Genomic DNA, 15610 nt, shown 5'->3' on the forward strand with positions numbered 1-15610 from the left:
TGGTTTTCTTTTTATTGATTTTATTGAGCTCTACATTTTTCTCTGCTCCCCTCCCTGTCTCTCTCCTCCCCTTCAACTCTCTCCCAAGGTCCCCATGCTCCCCAAAAGTGGTTTTCTTAATGACTATTAAGCCTTCAAGAAATAGTGCATTGTGGTAATAAACTTAATGACATTCACTAATGATACCAAAACTTCAGTTATTGGCAATTGTTTTAACAAATATACCAGATTGGATTTTTTAATCCTAGTAAAATAGGATATTGTAGTTCTATGCCATGACATTGCAAGCTATAATACCAGGAAGAATATAAAACTAAAGCCGTTTTTATGTAGCATCAGTATTTTGATAATCTTATACTTTCTTATTCAATTTTTAATCATTTTTATTGAACTATATATTTTCTCTACTCCTCATCCCTTGTCACCCCCTCTCCTTCTACCCTCTCCCATGATCCATAAACTGCCAATTTACTCGAGAGATCTTTTCTTTTTCTATTTCCCATGTAGATTAGATCCATATATGTCTCTCTTAGGATTCTCTTTATTGACTAGGTCTTCTGGGCTTGTGAATTGTAGGCTGGTTTTTCTTTGCTTTATGTCTAAAAGTCACTTATGAGTGAGTACATGTTACATTTGTCTTCCTGGGTCTGGGTTAAATCACTCAATATGGTATTTTTTAGATCCATCCATTTGCCCACAAATTTCAAAATGTCATTATTTTTTTTCTGCTGTGTAGTAACCCATTGTGTAAATGTACCACATTTTCTTTATCCATTCTTTGACTGAGGGGCAGTTAGGCTGTTTCGATGTTCTGGCTATTACAAATAATGCATCTATGAACATAGTTGAGCACATGTTCTTGTGGTATGATTGAGCTTCCTTTGGGTATATACCCAAAGGTGGTATTGCTGGGTTTTGAGGTAGGTTGTTTTCTAATTTTCTGAGAAATCACCACACTGATTTCCAAATCAGCTTTACCAGTTTGTATTCCCACCAGTGATGCAGGAGTGTTCCCTTTATCCCACATCTTCTCCAGCATAAGTTGTCATCGGTATTTTTGATTTTGGCCATTCTGACAGGTGTAAGATAGAATCTCAGAGTTGTTTTGATTTGCATTGCTATAATGGCTAAGGATGTTGAGCATTTCCTTAAGTGTTTTTCATTAATTTTAGATTCCTCTATTGAGAGTTCTCTGTTTAGGTCTGTACCCCATTTTTATTGGATTATTAGTTCTTTTGATGACCAATTTCTTGAGTTCCTCATATATTTTGTAAATCAGGCCTCTGTTCAATGTGGGGTTGGTGAAGATCTTTTCCCATTCTATAGGCAGCTGTTTTGTCTTGTTGACTGTATCCTTTGCTTTACTGAAGATTCTCAGTTTCAGGAGGTTCCATTTATTTATTATTGCTCTCAGTGTCTGTGCTACTGAGGTTATATTTAAGAAGTGGTCTCCTGGGCCAATGCATTCAAGGGTACTTCCTACTTTCTTTTCCATGGGGTTCAGTGTGGTTGGTTTTATGTTGAGGTCTTTGACAATTTTTAAAGTATCGTATTGAACGATTGAAAAAATATCGTTTTTACATTTCTGAATTTTTAGTATATTTGATATTTTTTCAAGTAAGTACCTATCTCAAACCTGTCCTGGTGTCTTCTTGGTCATCTACTGCATGTGTAATTTAATTTTAGCCAACAAGTCTTTTGAGAAATAACTTATATATTCACGCAACAAGCCTGGAATATTTGAGAGGTACATTTGTTTTGGGTTTTTGCTGTATTGACTCACACTAATATTATGTCAGGCAACACAGCAGCTAAAGTTTATATTTCATATTCCATTTTCACACTGTCTGCTTGATGTAAAATTGATGCACTGAGGGGCAAAGCAAACATAGACGGCCAACTCCAACAGATTGTCTGTTGGCAATTTGCTCATCACAGAGCCGGCAGAGAAGCTTGCCAAGTGTAGGCAAACCTATCCACTTAACCACCTGAGCAGTGGCCAGGTTACCCCTTCAATCAATATTTCTGTGCTGGTAATTCCAGCCCTGTTACTTGTGAATAAATAAAGAAATTAAACAAAGAGACAGGACTGCCATGAGCAGCTGAGTCATTGACTATCAAAAGAGAAAGAGCTGGTTAGAGGCCTAGTTACATTTGGAGCTGGAGGAAGGGACTGCAGTCCTGATGAAGAAAAGGCCCTTCCAGAGAGGAGAGAAAGAAAGGGAGGGAAGAAGGGAGAGAGAGAGAGAGAGAGAGAGAGAGAGAGAGAGAGATTGCTGGCTGCAGACAACACATTGAAGAGAACAGGTATGATAGCTAGCTACTCTGGGACCCTGAGGCCATCCCCACATTAGAATGAACACGGTATCCATAAAAAAGTGGAGTAAGATGACTATTACCATTTTAAAATTAATAATATGTTCTCATATTTATTTTCTTAAACTAACATTCAATTATAAATATACTTTGATCCCTCCTAATTCTAGAATATCAATTATCTTCTAATGGACCTGGATCTTTTCAGAGTCCAGATCACTTGCTGCAGAATATCCCTTTCCAGACCTATAGTAAATGGACCTATAGTTATTACAGTTTATGGGAAACTACATATAAGTGTATGGTCAAAGAACTGAAAACAATGTAGTCATCTGTATAGTGTGTCTAAGTCAGTCAGTAACTTATATGACCATTTTTCAATTTTCGATGACTGATTATTTCATATTTCGAATTTAAAACATATCTTTTAGTGATTTATAAACATGTCTCCAAAATAAAAAGACCTAAGTAGTTACTTGAGACTCTATTTTTTCTTTTAACTTGGCAGCTAGCACTTGGATTTTGCAGACAATCAGAAAACATACACATCTTTCTCCCATACCTACTTCTTTCCCAAATTTACAAAGCCTTATCTCCATCGCCATTTGTGATCGGTTTTAGATATCTGAAGAATTCATTAATTTATTCCTGACACCAAACTCAGTATTCCCTGGATTGTGCGGACATTTGATGCTGGTATTTTTTATTTTGGTGAATTTTCCTTGGCAAAGGCTCCGCTCCTGCCTGGGAACTGATTGAGCTTCCACAGAGCCAATATGTTTCTCAGTTCTCCAATTTAAATCCTGCCAAATACTTTCTAACATGTGCCATGAGAAATTCAGCTGCATATAAAACCCCATTCATTAAATAAACACTGAACCAAGCAACCTCTGGCAAAAGGCGCACCCCATCTGACATCCGCTGTGCTGGGGACCTTCCAAGGTATGTAATTAAAGATTGCCTTAAAACAAAATTCCCTAGTATTAACAGACATAATTGAAAAATAAAAGTTCCCAACCTGCAGTCTTCATACTTTTTAGGGGTTTTGGAATGAAAAATAAACAATCAGACATTTCAATTTTTTAACAACCCTAAAAGAGGTCTACTCTTCCTTGTAGCACAGGTTCAATACAGCATGCATCTCCATCAGGCTGTAGATTATCAACTAACTGCTTGAGATTGAGAAGCTGCTTCATATTGCTTTAATAAACTTTAAATGAGCCACCTAAGTATTTCTTAAATACTCTTTGCTTAGATGATGAAATATTACAAAATGTGTCCTTCATAAAAAATAAGGTATAGAAATTAAGGTAAACAAAATGATAAGATTTGGGGAGTATTCATGTAGACCTTCACATCTGAGGGTGATTAATTGCTTACTAAAGATATCGTTGCTTTTTACTTCTCTTAGAAACTTAATTTATTAACATTTAGGACTCTGAACAGTAATTATATTTATTTTTAAATGTATTTATGTGTATGTGCCTGGCGAGACCAGCAAAAGAGGTCAGATCTCCTGGGACTGAAATAACAGATGCTTGCGAGACACTATGTGTGTGGTAGGAACAAAAACTGGGTTCTCCAGAGCTGGAGCCAATGCTCCCAACCACTGAGCTGTCTCTTCATTCCAGGGCCTTCTTCTTTTAAGATTATAGTGGTGACAATAATGGAAATCCTTTGGTTGGGGCCCAAAATCAAGCACAAAGTACTACGTATCTGAATATGCTTGACTAAAATTGCCAATGCAGACATAAAGCTCATCCTCCAGAAGGAAGAACAATACTTTACAGGAGATGTGGAGGCTGCCCCAGGTAGTGTTACTGGCTAAGTTAACATATCACTGCATGCACACATACACACTTGCATTGTGTGCATACACCTGCATGTACACACAAAAACACACATACACACAAAACACCCGCCACATCTACACACAGACAGTCTTAAAAAATGTACATCATATATTTCACTTATCAGGTAATATTAAATTGTAGATTTATACAATCTCCCCCTCCCCCAGGAGCAATTCTACTTCCCAAAGTCTGTTCATTGCAGGTGCTTCAAACAGCACTGTTGACTGTCTTAAATGCCAGCTTCTCCTGCTGGCTTCAGGGTGCCCAGCGAATAGCTTGAGTGAGCAGTCCAGGGGAATGTTAGAGAAGGAACTGTTAGTCCCACAGTTTAGAAAACACAGCATTAGATGACCAGAACACATGGGTACCAGAGGTTTAATAGAGACTTCTTCCCTTTAGTGCTGACAATCACCATGACAGGAAGAACCAGCCAGAACAACCTCATAGTGTGAACACTCAAAGAAGAGAGACTGTACCAGGTCATTGTGGCAATACTTAGACAACACTTTATTCACTGTCTACGTAGAACTAGCTTTGTAACCTGGGCAAGTGACCTTCCTGTCTGATGAGATTCCATGCAAAGGAAATAAAAGCTTCACCTCCTGTGCATGCATCTCCACGCACAGGCACTCACTTCTGGTATCTTACCACTGCAAGCTCCCAAGTGGCACCTTATTATCGCCAGAGTAGAGTGAACAGGGTTACAACTGCATTTGCTGCTTCTGTTTCCCTCACTTGTTTCCTTTTATAGTTGTACATCCGGCCAATAATTTTTTCCAGCATGAGGCTAGTTGCCTCAATAAATTAAAATACAAAACATACTTTTTATAAGTTATAACTTTACTAACAACATTAGTAAGAATGTAATTATAATCAAGATGTGATTTTCTTGCATTATTCAAAATTCCCTTTAAAGCCTGAGGTAGTGTTGCAAGCCTGTAATCCCAGTACTCAGGAAAACAGAAGCAGGAAGATCCTGAATTCAAGACCAACTGAGGATATAACGAGATGTTGTCACAATTAAATAAAAAACATAAGTAAAAATAAAAAGATTTTCAAGGGAAGGGGAGAAATGTAATTATATAATCTCAAAAAATAAAAAAGTCCCTTTAAGTAAATTTTAATATGTAGTTTGGATATATTTGGGTAGTAAAGATCAAAGACTCTTGAATAGTTTCAAGTGTTTACTAGTTGCAAATGCTATTACAAACATTTATCATATCCACAGAGAAAGCACAAGCCTACATGTGCTATCAAGGACGTACACTGTCGAATAACATAAGGCATAGTAGACATAGTAGAATATATTATAAATCTATAATAATTAAGTGATGTGAATCTGGACCATGAAGAAATAGCTTAGGTATAGATCCTTGTGAATGATGTGGTGATTCTTAAAAATAATGGCAAAAAGTGATTTTAAAAAGCCATGTAAGTTCTAATATGTAACCATGAATGAAAGATGAAAGAAATTAATTTGTATTTTTCACCTTAAACAGAAGTCATAACAGTAATGTTGGAAACGAATGCCCGAATCTGGCAGCTCTAACAGGTTAGGTTCAGCTGCTTTCTCTGACATGCTGTTGAAAGAAACTGATGATGGGCAAATAACTAGAAGAAGACAGATTTATCAAGGGTTCTAGAGATCCCCAAGCAGCCTTGCAAGATTCTGACACGAGCTTTAAGCTCAAATAGGAGGAGTATGGGGTAAGGGGCAAGGACCTTAATTAAAGTTGTTCTTGCTTAGCTGTGTGTTTATTAATCACGTTCTTAGCTCTGCTGGTGGTCACAGTCTGAATCATTTTCAGTGTTTGAAATATCTATCAATTTAGTTGTCAGGAGACAATTACTTGTGTTCCAAGGTACAGCTTTACCATCTTGGCTAACTTCCCTCATCTGGAAGGACAGGGAGGGCTCAATCTCTGGAGATTCTGCTGCTCCTAGAAATAGAATGACTGCTATTTAACCCAGTGAGTCCTCTGCGCTTTTCCACCCTGAGGGAGATGAGACCAATTAGACCAACACACGGCTTGATAATCACACCTATGGACGGAGGTGAGCAGGTGCCAAGGGTGCCAAGTGCAAGCATAGATGCAAGGCTTTACATACTCTGTGGCCTAGATCAGGACATGGTGCTTTTCAGCAAAGGCAGTTTCTACATACTTATTTCAAACACATTTCAATCTCCTTAAAATAAGGTCTTACACACACATGCATATATGTACTTATAATAAAATAACAAATATTTTTACATCAAAATAATATGCTTATCAAATATTCCTGGGAAGAATTTTATAACATTAAAACGGTAAAATGATGAGCATGCTGGGAAAATGGCTCATGAAAATGTCACAAACTTGGCATATGCCCAGCCAGGCACACTATATTATTTCAGCAAGAAAAGAAAGATTTATAGTAAACAGTAATTTATTTTATAAGGTATGTATAGATGTATGCATACTGGAGACATATGTGAGCAGGAAATACCTAAATGCAAACTGATAATATGTTTTGTATTTATACTCATGGCCACTTCCTTAGAAAGGGTGTAAAATTTTATCGTAGAAGAAATTTTATTGAGCTCATGTGGGTAAAATCGCAAAATAAGTTTTTATTGATTACTCTAGACAACACATTTGTTTTCACTGTTTCCAGTTCACAGAAATTATAGTGGCTCAGGGGAAGATGGGTTCCCTTAAGAGTTTGTGATCATCTTTTCCTCACTAAGACTCACAGGTGAAATATATTTTGGAATAAAATCTCTAGCTGCTGGTTTGGAATTGAAATGTTTGGCCCTAATTTATGCAGGATCATGAAAGACCAATTCTAAACATATTCTTCATCTTCCATTTTAAACTTTCAAAATAATAATAAACACTGCACTTTGTTGATCCTCCTTCAGTGCCTGACAGAATATCATTAGGGGGACACTACTGTGCCCATCTTCCCTCGGGACTTCCTCTTCCGTATGTGGGAATCGGCTTAGGTATGCAGCTAAGGCATGTGTGGCATTGTCTGTGAAGAATCCATGAGTACGTCCTCTGAAGTTCCTATTCTAGTGAAAGACGGCTGAGGAGAAAAGCTTTTCATGTGTGGCTGTCAGGGGGCTCAAGCAACTACGTCTCTAGGAGACATGGTTCATTGCTTTGTTTTTTCAACATTCGGAAAGCATCGAAGTCTTAGTTATGTCTCTATGATAGGATATCAGGACAAACTTTTACAGTCACTTAGCTTCATTGAGCCTCATTTTCCTTGTTTGAAAAGAAGAGAATTGCCAAATATACATTTTGCATTTCAAAAAACTCATTAAAAAATCATTTCTTAATGACATTATGGAGTCATTGTTGTGAGTTGTTACTAGTCCTGATTCTTGTGCCATTGTTGATCATAGCACCGAAGGCTGCCCTCTAGGGAACTATTACCCTTGGGCATTGCCTACACATCTTTGTTTATTGTGTGTGGGAAAGGCAAAAGCACTGATGATTTTATTTTATTATATTTTATAATTAATATACATGAGGTTTTCCAGTTGAGTCTCAGACAAAATCTCTACATATCTTTTGGAAAGTATTGTTGAATTTCTTTCCCATTCAGATTCTAAGAAACTTTGGTTATAAATTTAAATGCCACAAGCTTTTGTTGAGAAATGTTATTATAGTCTGTTTTTATGTTTTCTAGTAATTTTTGTAATTTTGGTTGGAGAAAGTAACATAGTTGGTTAAAAATTTTGTCTACACTCTACCTCTGAATAGGATCTTACTCCTCCAGAAAGAATCCCATCATTCCCTGTAACTACCTGTTACCTTTGAAATCCCCCATGCTCCTGGCCCGACACTTACTGTGTAGCCAAGGCTGGCTTGGAGTTTGTAATCTTCCTTTTTCTGGCTCCTGAGTGTTAGGATTAGAGATCCCACCAAACTTAGTTTAATTTTCTATTTTTATTTAGTCATAAACAAGTAAATTATTCTTTTCTTTATATTTTTCTCTTTAGCTACAGTCTATTTTCACTGGGACTGTTACAGCCTGATAATTGCTAAACTCTGCTTTGAATTCAAGGCATTTATAGCATCAAATATAAAAAAGACAATCTGAGTATTTTAGCCAGGAATTCTTAGGTTGAAAATTATCAAATACCATTTATGTATATTTGGTTGTATTAATAACATTTACTGATCTGTATTATATACTTACCATTTTTTTGAGACAGAAACTCACTGTGTAAACCAGGATACCCTCAACCTCCTAGAAATCCAACTGCTCTTCCTCCAAAATACTGGTATTAAAAGTATATACCGGGATACTCACCTATTTTTGAGAGATGTATCACATACTAAAATTTATATTGATATTTTACAAATATCAGTAATATCAACTTTGACAAATTTAGTTTACACAAATTTATATCTAGCAGTATGAGAATTTTATATTTTAGTATATGTAGCATGTGAAAACTCCTAGTATATATCATGAGCAAGTATTTAAAGGAAACTTAGTGGGCCATATTCCACTGTACTGAGTATATATACATGGGAGTGAGTAAAATTACATTTTCTTAAGCATTTTACCTTAGTATGTGCCTAACAGTGCTTATCTGATTGAATTTAACATACTATTAATAAATAATTTTAAAATAATAAATTAATAATATTGGATATATGAATTTTAATACATTTTACTTCCTTTCTTGAGCTATTCCTTGAACTATGCCAACCAAATACAACTCCTGCTGTTTTGGAGTGGCTCTTCTCCTTTTTGTGGAATACATTCTGGTCATGTTTCAGAGCCCTTCACTGTCATGCTGAAAGGGCACATGGTGAGACCCCAGAAAGAACAAAATTAAAAACAAACATCTCCATGTATAACCATTCTCAAGTATGCAAGTATGGAAGGCACCACCAGAATGTTTGTTTGTATGCTTTTTGTTTTTCCGAGACAAGTTTTTTTGTAGCTTTTTTGGAACCTGTCCTGGAACTAGTTCTTGTAGACCAGGGTGGCCTTGAACTCACAGAGATCTAACTTCCTCTGCCTCTGCTTGTGCCACCACTGCCTGGCCATCAAGATGGATTTTAAAGGAGCCATTTGGATCCTCTGGATCGAACCCGTCCATCACAATGCCTAAACTTCTGTGTGGGGATTTTTACCATCCTACACACTGTCAGAGTTCATTCTTAGAGGCCTTCATTAGTGCATGTTAGTTAATTCAAGAACCTCACTGAAATCTCCTAACTGATGAATATCTTTATTTTAAAAAGTCCTCATTTGAGTGGTAAATGTTTCCCTAATTATTTCACATCTCCCCACTCCCTGGAAAGAGCAGTATCTATCAGCTGCCTCTGCAGAAATCTTTAACATACCCCTCAAGGCACCTCTGCATACACTAAAGTGGTCTAAATTTCTCTTTTCTAGTAGATCAGTGTTTCTATTTGTCTCAAAATAGGGAAAAATATCCCAGCATCTGGCCAACAACTGAAGAACATCAGAAGAACAGATGAAATATTGGGTCTTTTGTTTCTTGCCCAAATCATGTACACTAAGAGGGAACCCGTATAAGAATTCACACATATGACATGCCATTTCTTTTGACCTCTTAGGTTTAGAAATTGGGAACATGAGATACAGAGAGACCATTAAATATAGATAGTAGTATTAAAATTAAAATAAGTTTGTTTATGGATTGTCAGTTATGCATTCTATAATTGAAGCTGCTTCCCCTGCATTATGGAACTTGCTTTCAAGACTATTGTCAAGATCAGGTATGATTTTCACTACTATTTACTTCAAATGTTAGACTACACCTATAAATTGTTTTTTATTCTTGTATACTAAGCTTAAAGAGACATTTTTGAAGTCCTTAATATATAAAAGAGGAGGGAAAGACATAATAACAGTGTGTTAAAATTACATAGCAGATTAAATACAAAACAAACAGAAAAAACATAAAGTAAACAAATTCTGAAATTTGTATTTTGTCTGTCTCCCATTACTAGTTAGGAGCAGGGAGGTGAAATTCAACATTTTGAATTCCTTTAAAAATATATAAATATTCTTCCAAATCCTTAATTCTAAAATTAGATCTAAATGAATATTCACTAGTATCATCAATGGTCAAATTGACAGCATGTATACCCCCCAACCCCCCACATATATATGTAGTGGGACTCAAATTTCTACACAAGAAATTGTAAAGTAATCCTTTCAGAAAAGAAAAATTAGCTTGCACTTGAATTCCAAGAAGGTTCGAAATGCTTTCAGTCACTCATTAGTCCTATTGAACTAGACATTGTAAGAGAAAGTCTAACTTTGAAAAAATCAGATAATTATGGAATGTGGGTCCCATGAGAGAAACATAGTAAGCTGTGATCAAAGAGCGCATCCACCTCAAATTGCTTTTCTGTTTTTTAGAGTAGTTTTTTGGTAAATGCAAAACTAGAAGGAAAAATGAACAGCATGGGTCTGCCAGGAAAATAAATTTCATCTCTCTAGTTTGTACATGGGCATCATTCACCCCAGAAGTAATTCACACTCTACAAAATGAACCTGAGCATGAGCTTTTCCATTGTATTGACATTGTGCACAAACTGGATGTTCACAATGGTTACCATTGCCCTAGAAAAATACATTTAAAAATATGGTACTTTATTTCTGAGGGTGGTCCTTAATTTTTCCACATTCTATTTACATGTCTAAACTTAATATGCTTTTTAGTAAAGTCTTTTGTCTTTATATCAAATTCAGTTTGATATAGTAAAGGAAGAATTTGATTCAGCTTTTTAGTAAATATTTATTGATTGCCCAAGCAAGGCCAGGCTCTGGCTTAGTACTAGGCAGCAGAAAGCAAGGGTCATCCTTATACAAAGATGTGGATCTAGACCAAGGAGGAAATTCATTTTGCATCTCTGTGGGGGTTAGATTGTATGACTAACTCTGAACAGTATATTTAAGGGGATTTGTTCTTTTTTCTCCTAGTATCTTCCTGAATGACCTTATTGCTAAGACACATAAAATTATAAGACTGCTACTAAAATCCTTGCTAATACTTTCATTAATTTCTACACCCTCCAACTCTTGATTTAATGATGCCTTGTTTATGAGATATGGCAACTATACATAGCCCAGCGTCTTCATTTCAGAAATACCTATGCCTATGAAAGGGGCTTGAGTGTTTAGTTAATATGCTAGTATTGATGAGTGGAGGCATCTAGACCATGCAGATTGCAAAATGACTCAGTCCTAATGAATATCCAAATTATCTCCAAATACTAATATATAAACCAAAGGAATTATGAAAAAGTATCAGGCTGAACAGCACAAAAGTCACGATGAATGCTTCAGAAATCACTTGTGAAAAGCGTTCTCTCCAGTGCTAAAGATTTACAAAGAAAGACAATCCTAAGTCAACTTCCCCAAGGTGTAATAGTCCTTTCTCTTTTCAAGACAGTATTCGTAAGAATTAGTGTAATTCCTCTTTGAGATTGCTTATATTCATTTTCTCTTCTTTTGTTGTCAGTAGATGCTTCCTAAGCCATTGTACATATTTATTTAAGGAATAAAGGATATCCTGCTCTTCATAGTAATCCTTTCTGAGGATAAAAAGAAAACTGAAGCCACAGGCTCGACACTGAGAAGTGTCACTTACTTGTTTGATGAAAATCAAATATAAAAACCAATTATATGCATGTGCTTCATTTCCTAACTTATTTTTATAACTAACAGAAAGCTACAGAGGTAAATTTTCAGCTGTGATAAAGAGACAGCTATCTAGTCTCACGTAGGTTGATATAATTACTATTATCTAAGTCATGATACAGTTGACAGTGCTTTGTCTTTATAGAGTTGCTTTTCACTTACATGCATTTTCTTATTGAATCATTACAACCATCCCATTGTGTGTCACCTCGTGGGACAGAAATGTGCAAAGGGAGGGAACTAGGTCCGACTGAGATCACACTCTTTGTAGTGCCCACACCTGAATCTGAACTCTGGAAGCACAGTCTGGACCTTGAACTCTTAATTCCTGACAAGTAAAGTGATTCACATGGTTACCACATAAAAAACTCATTTATTCTCTTGCTTAAATAGGCGATGCCTTTGAAAGAAATGCCTACTGTGTTGGTTTGGTTGACAACATTATTTTTGAGTAAATTAATTTAGAACATGACAGTATTAGTTTTAATGAAATTTTGGTCCCTTAAATGGTTTTATACTTATCTGAATACAAATAACTAATTCACCCTTAAGTCAGTATAAGCTATACGTTGTATAAAAGTGATTATCTATCATGTGCATTTTGTAGAGAAAATATATGATCCATTATCCTTATTTCAAGATACTTATGGATTTTGCAAATACAAGGTAATAGCAAATGGATGATATTAATATCCTGCCAATGACTTTACCCAGTGTGTTATTTGATGTCCAAAAAGTCCTGTGATTATTTTCAGGCAACCAGAATCACCTTGCCCCTTTAGAAGAAGTGCCTTGGCAAACAAGAGTACAGGACAACATTTATCTGACATTTGCATAATTCAAAAGTAAAGTAAAACAGCAGCACCACAGACTGAATAGACTAGTGAAGGCTGCTTTACATATATTAGCTTTATGTCCCTAATTAGCACTCAGCTATTCGCTCAGCACAATGCAAGACAAGATTTTGATGTTGCAGTTCTATTGGGGATTTTGAGGAATTTCAGCCTAGCAAATTCTCATAATTATTTTGCAAAGGAAAGAGAGATAATTGATGTGTCCATATCAATATCTATAGCTACATATGTTTATACTTTGTTTTAAAAAAAATCAAAATTTTATTTGCTGTTTCTGTGTTCGGTGAATTGATAGCTGAAATTTATTTGTTTGAAAAATATTATACAACAGAATTAATTAATATTTTATGTTTTATGATCTATTTGAAAATTCCATGAACTGCAGACAAGTTGTATACATTAAAATATGAAATCTGGATTCTCACTGCTGTTCTCTACCCACAGGTTGTATATAAAAATAATGATGTAAGGCTGGAGTTATCTCGACTTGCCAAGCAGGGAGATCCTAAGATGAAGATCCACGGAGTGGTGGCATTTAAGTGTGAAAATGTGGCGACATTAGATCCAATAACTTTTGAAACCCCAGAGTCTTTCATTTCTTTGCCTAAGTGGAATGCAAAGAAAACAGGCTCAATATCATTTGATTTCCGTACCACAGAACCAAATGGCCTCATCTTGTTTAGCCATGGCAAGCCAAGACATCAGAAGGATGCCAAGCACCCACAGATGATTAAGGTTGATTTTTTTGCTATTGAGATGCTGGATGGTCACCTGTACCTCCTCTTAGACATGGGGTCGGGTACTATAAAAATAAAAGCCCTGCAGAAGAAAGTGAATGATGGAGAATGGTATCACGTGGATTTCCAGCGGGACGGACGGTCAGGTAATTTAACATTTTACAGTGCTATTGCAAATTCTCTCCTATCCCTGCCATTCTGAATAATTGCAACCAAGTCCTATTAAAGTTTTGTTGCATTAAATTATATTGCAGTTACTGTTTCTGCTTTACCTCTTGTAAAAAATCAGATTATTTAATCATAATGCTTCAGTATCAAAACCCAAATGATTAAATGCCTTCAGTGTCTTAAGCAAACATTTCATTTTTATTAAATTAATTCATTTATTTGACATTCTAACTACAGTTTCCCCTTCCTCCTTTCCTTTGATTCCCTCCCATACCTTCCGCTCAGTCCACTCCTTCTCTGTTTCTGTTCTGAAAGGGGCAGGTTTTCCATGGGTGTAAAAAAAAAAAAATGGCACATCAAGATGAGGTAGGACTAAGCACCTCTCCTTGTGTTAAGGCCAGGCAAGGCAACCCAGTATGAGGAATAGATTCCCAAACCTAGATAAAACATTAGGGAAGGCCTTGCTCCCACTGCTAGGAGTCTCGTAAATAGACCAAGCTACACAACTGTCACACATATATAGAGAACCTAGGTCAGTCTCATGTAGGCTCCCTAGCTGTCGGTCCAGATTCTGTGACCTCCTATGAGCCCAAGTTGTTTCTGTGGGTTCCCTTATGATGATCGTGACTCCACCACTTGTAAAATCCTTCCTCCCTCTCTTCAAAAGGATTTTCTGAGCTCAGCTTGTTGTTGGCTGTGGGTCTTGGCATTTGTTTTCATCAGTTACAGGATGAAGACTTTGATGACATTCGGGGTAGTCACCAATCTGATCACAGGAGACAGCCAATTCAGGCCATGTATCCACTAATACTAGGAGTCTTAGCTGAGGTCATCCTTGTAGATTCATGGAGTTTCCTTTGAACCAGCTTTCTACCCGAACATGAAATCCATATCAAGACATCTTTTTCATTACTCTCCCCCTCCATCTACTCTTCAGCTCTTATGTTCCCATTGTTACACAACCCCAGCCTATTCAGGAGATCTTTCCCATTTCCCCTTCCCAGGAAAATCACTGCATTAGCCCTTTTGGGCCCTACTTATTACTTAGTCTCTCTGGGGGCTGTGGATTGTAGTATGGTTATCCTACATAAACTTTACTTGGTTATTAAGTGCCACATCTATGCAAGAAATTTTATCTTGAATTTGTAGACACAAAATTTAGAAGTCTTAAAGTCTCAGCTATGATTTTATGTCATTGGATGTTTGAAGGTTCCTGAAAATGCAATTATAAAACATAGAAAAGTAAAAATGATTGCAAATTCATCAGGATTGTGGAGAAATTTACTGCAAAAAACACTTCAGTTAATGCAGTGGCATTCAAAGTTACCGCTCAACCTGGTTTTCTTTAAGACGACTAAACAATAGTGGGAGTAACCCCTGGCTTCATTTTCTGCCCTTTATTCCTTTATGAGAGTAGCAGGGAAATTTTCTCACAAGCAATAATATTTTACTTCACTTTAAAAATTGCTTTAAGAGTTTTGGTAGTGTGAACCTTGGAGAAAGAAAAAAAATCAACCAGAAAGATCCCCTTTTATGCAATAAAATGAGGAGTTGAAAAAAGAATATTCAGATACAGAATAGGTGGACATTTATAACCCAGGGCTCTGATTCCTCCTTAACTCAAAAAACTTATTTATGATTTTTTTCTTTTGAGAAAGTTTGCTCCCTGGATGTCATTATACTAAAAATGCTGGAGATTGAGTTCATCTCTGTTATTCTTATATAAGCTATGAAATGTTTACTGATTGGTTGACAACAAACCTTAACAACATCTGCCCTGCCCCAGATGCTCTGGAAGAGCTAGTATTTAATTTGATCCTTAAGAACTTTCAAATAAAAAACTTAAAATGAATGTGGGAACAAGGCATGATCCAGTGCTTTGAAATTGTAGATGGTATCAGAATTTCATGTATATCTAGAATGAAATTTTGAAAATAACTTTGAAAACGGCAGAGATTTGGCTCATATTTTATAACAGAATAAAATAAAACAAATT

General features: G+C 36.2%; 1 protein-coding gene across 25 annotated transcripts in view; it reads left to right on the top strand.

The window, feature by feature from the left end:
• Window positions 1-15610, top strand: part of Nrxn1 (neurexin 1) — a 1082053-nt gene that overhangs the window by 446816 nt on the left and 619627 nt on the right. For all 25 annotated transcript variants that reach the window (XM_041630237.1, XM_041630235.1, XM_041630239.1 and 22 more), the window contains one exon: window positions 13154-13592. In XM_041630237.1, coding sequence (XP_041486171.1) covers window positions 13154-13592 — 439 coding nt within the window. The remainder of the gene's footprint in view (window positions 1-13153; window positions 13593-15610) is intronic.

This window comes from Microtus oregoni, unplaced genomic scaffold (genome assembly GCF_018167655.1).
Source record: "Microtus oregoni isolate MIOR12 unplaced genomic scaffold, Mior012 000034F_ref0000314, whole genome shotgun sequence".
NCBI classification, from domain to species: domain Eukaryota; kingdom Metazoa; phylum Chordata; class Mammalia; order Rodentia; family Cricetidae; genus Microtus; species Microtus oregoni.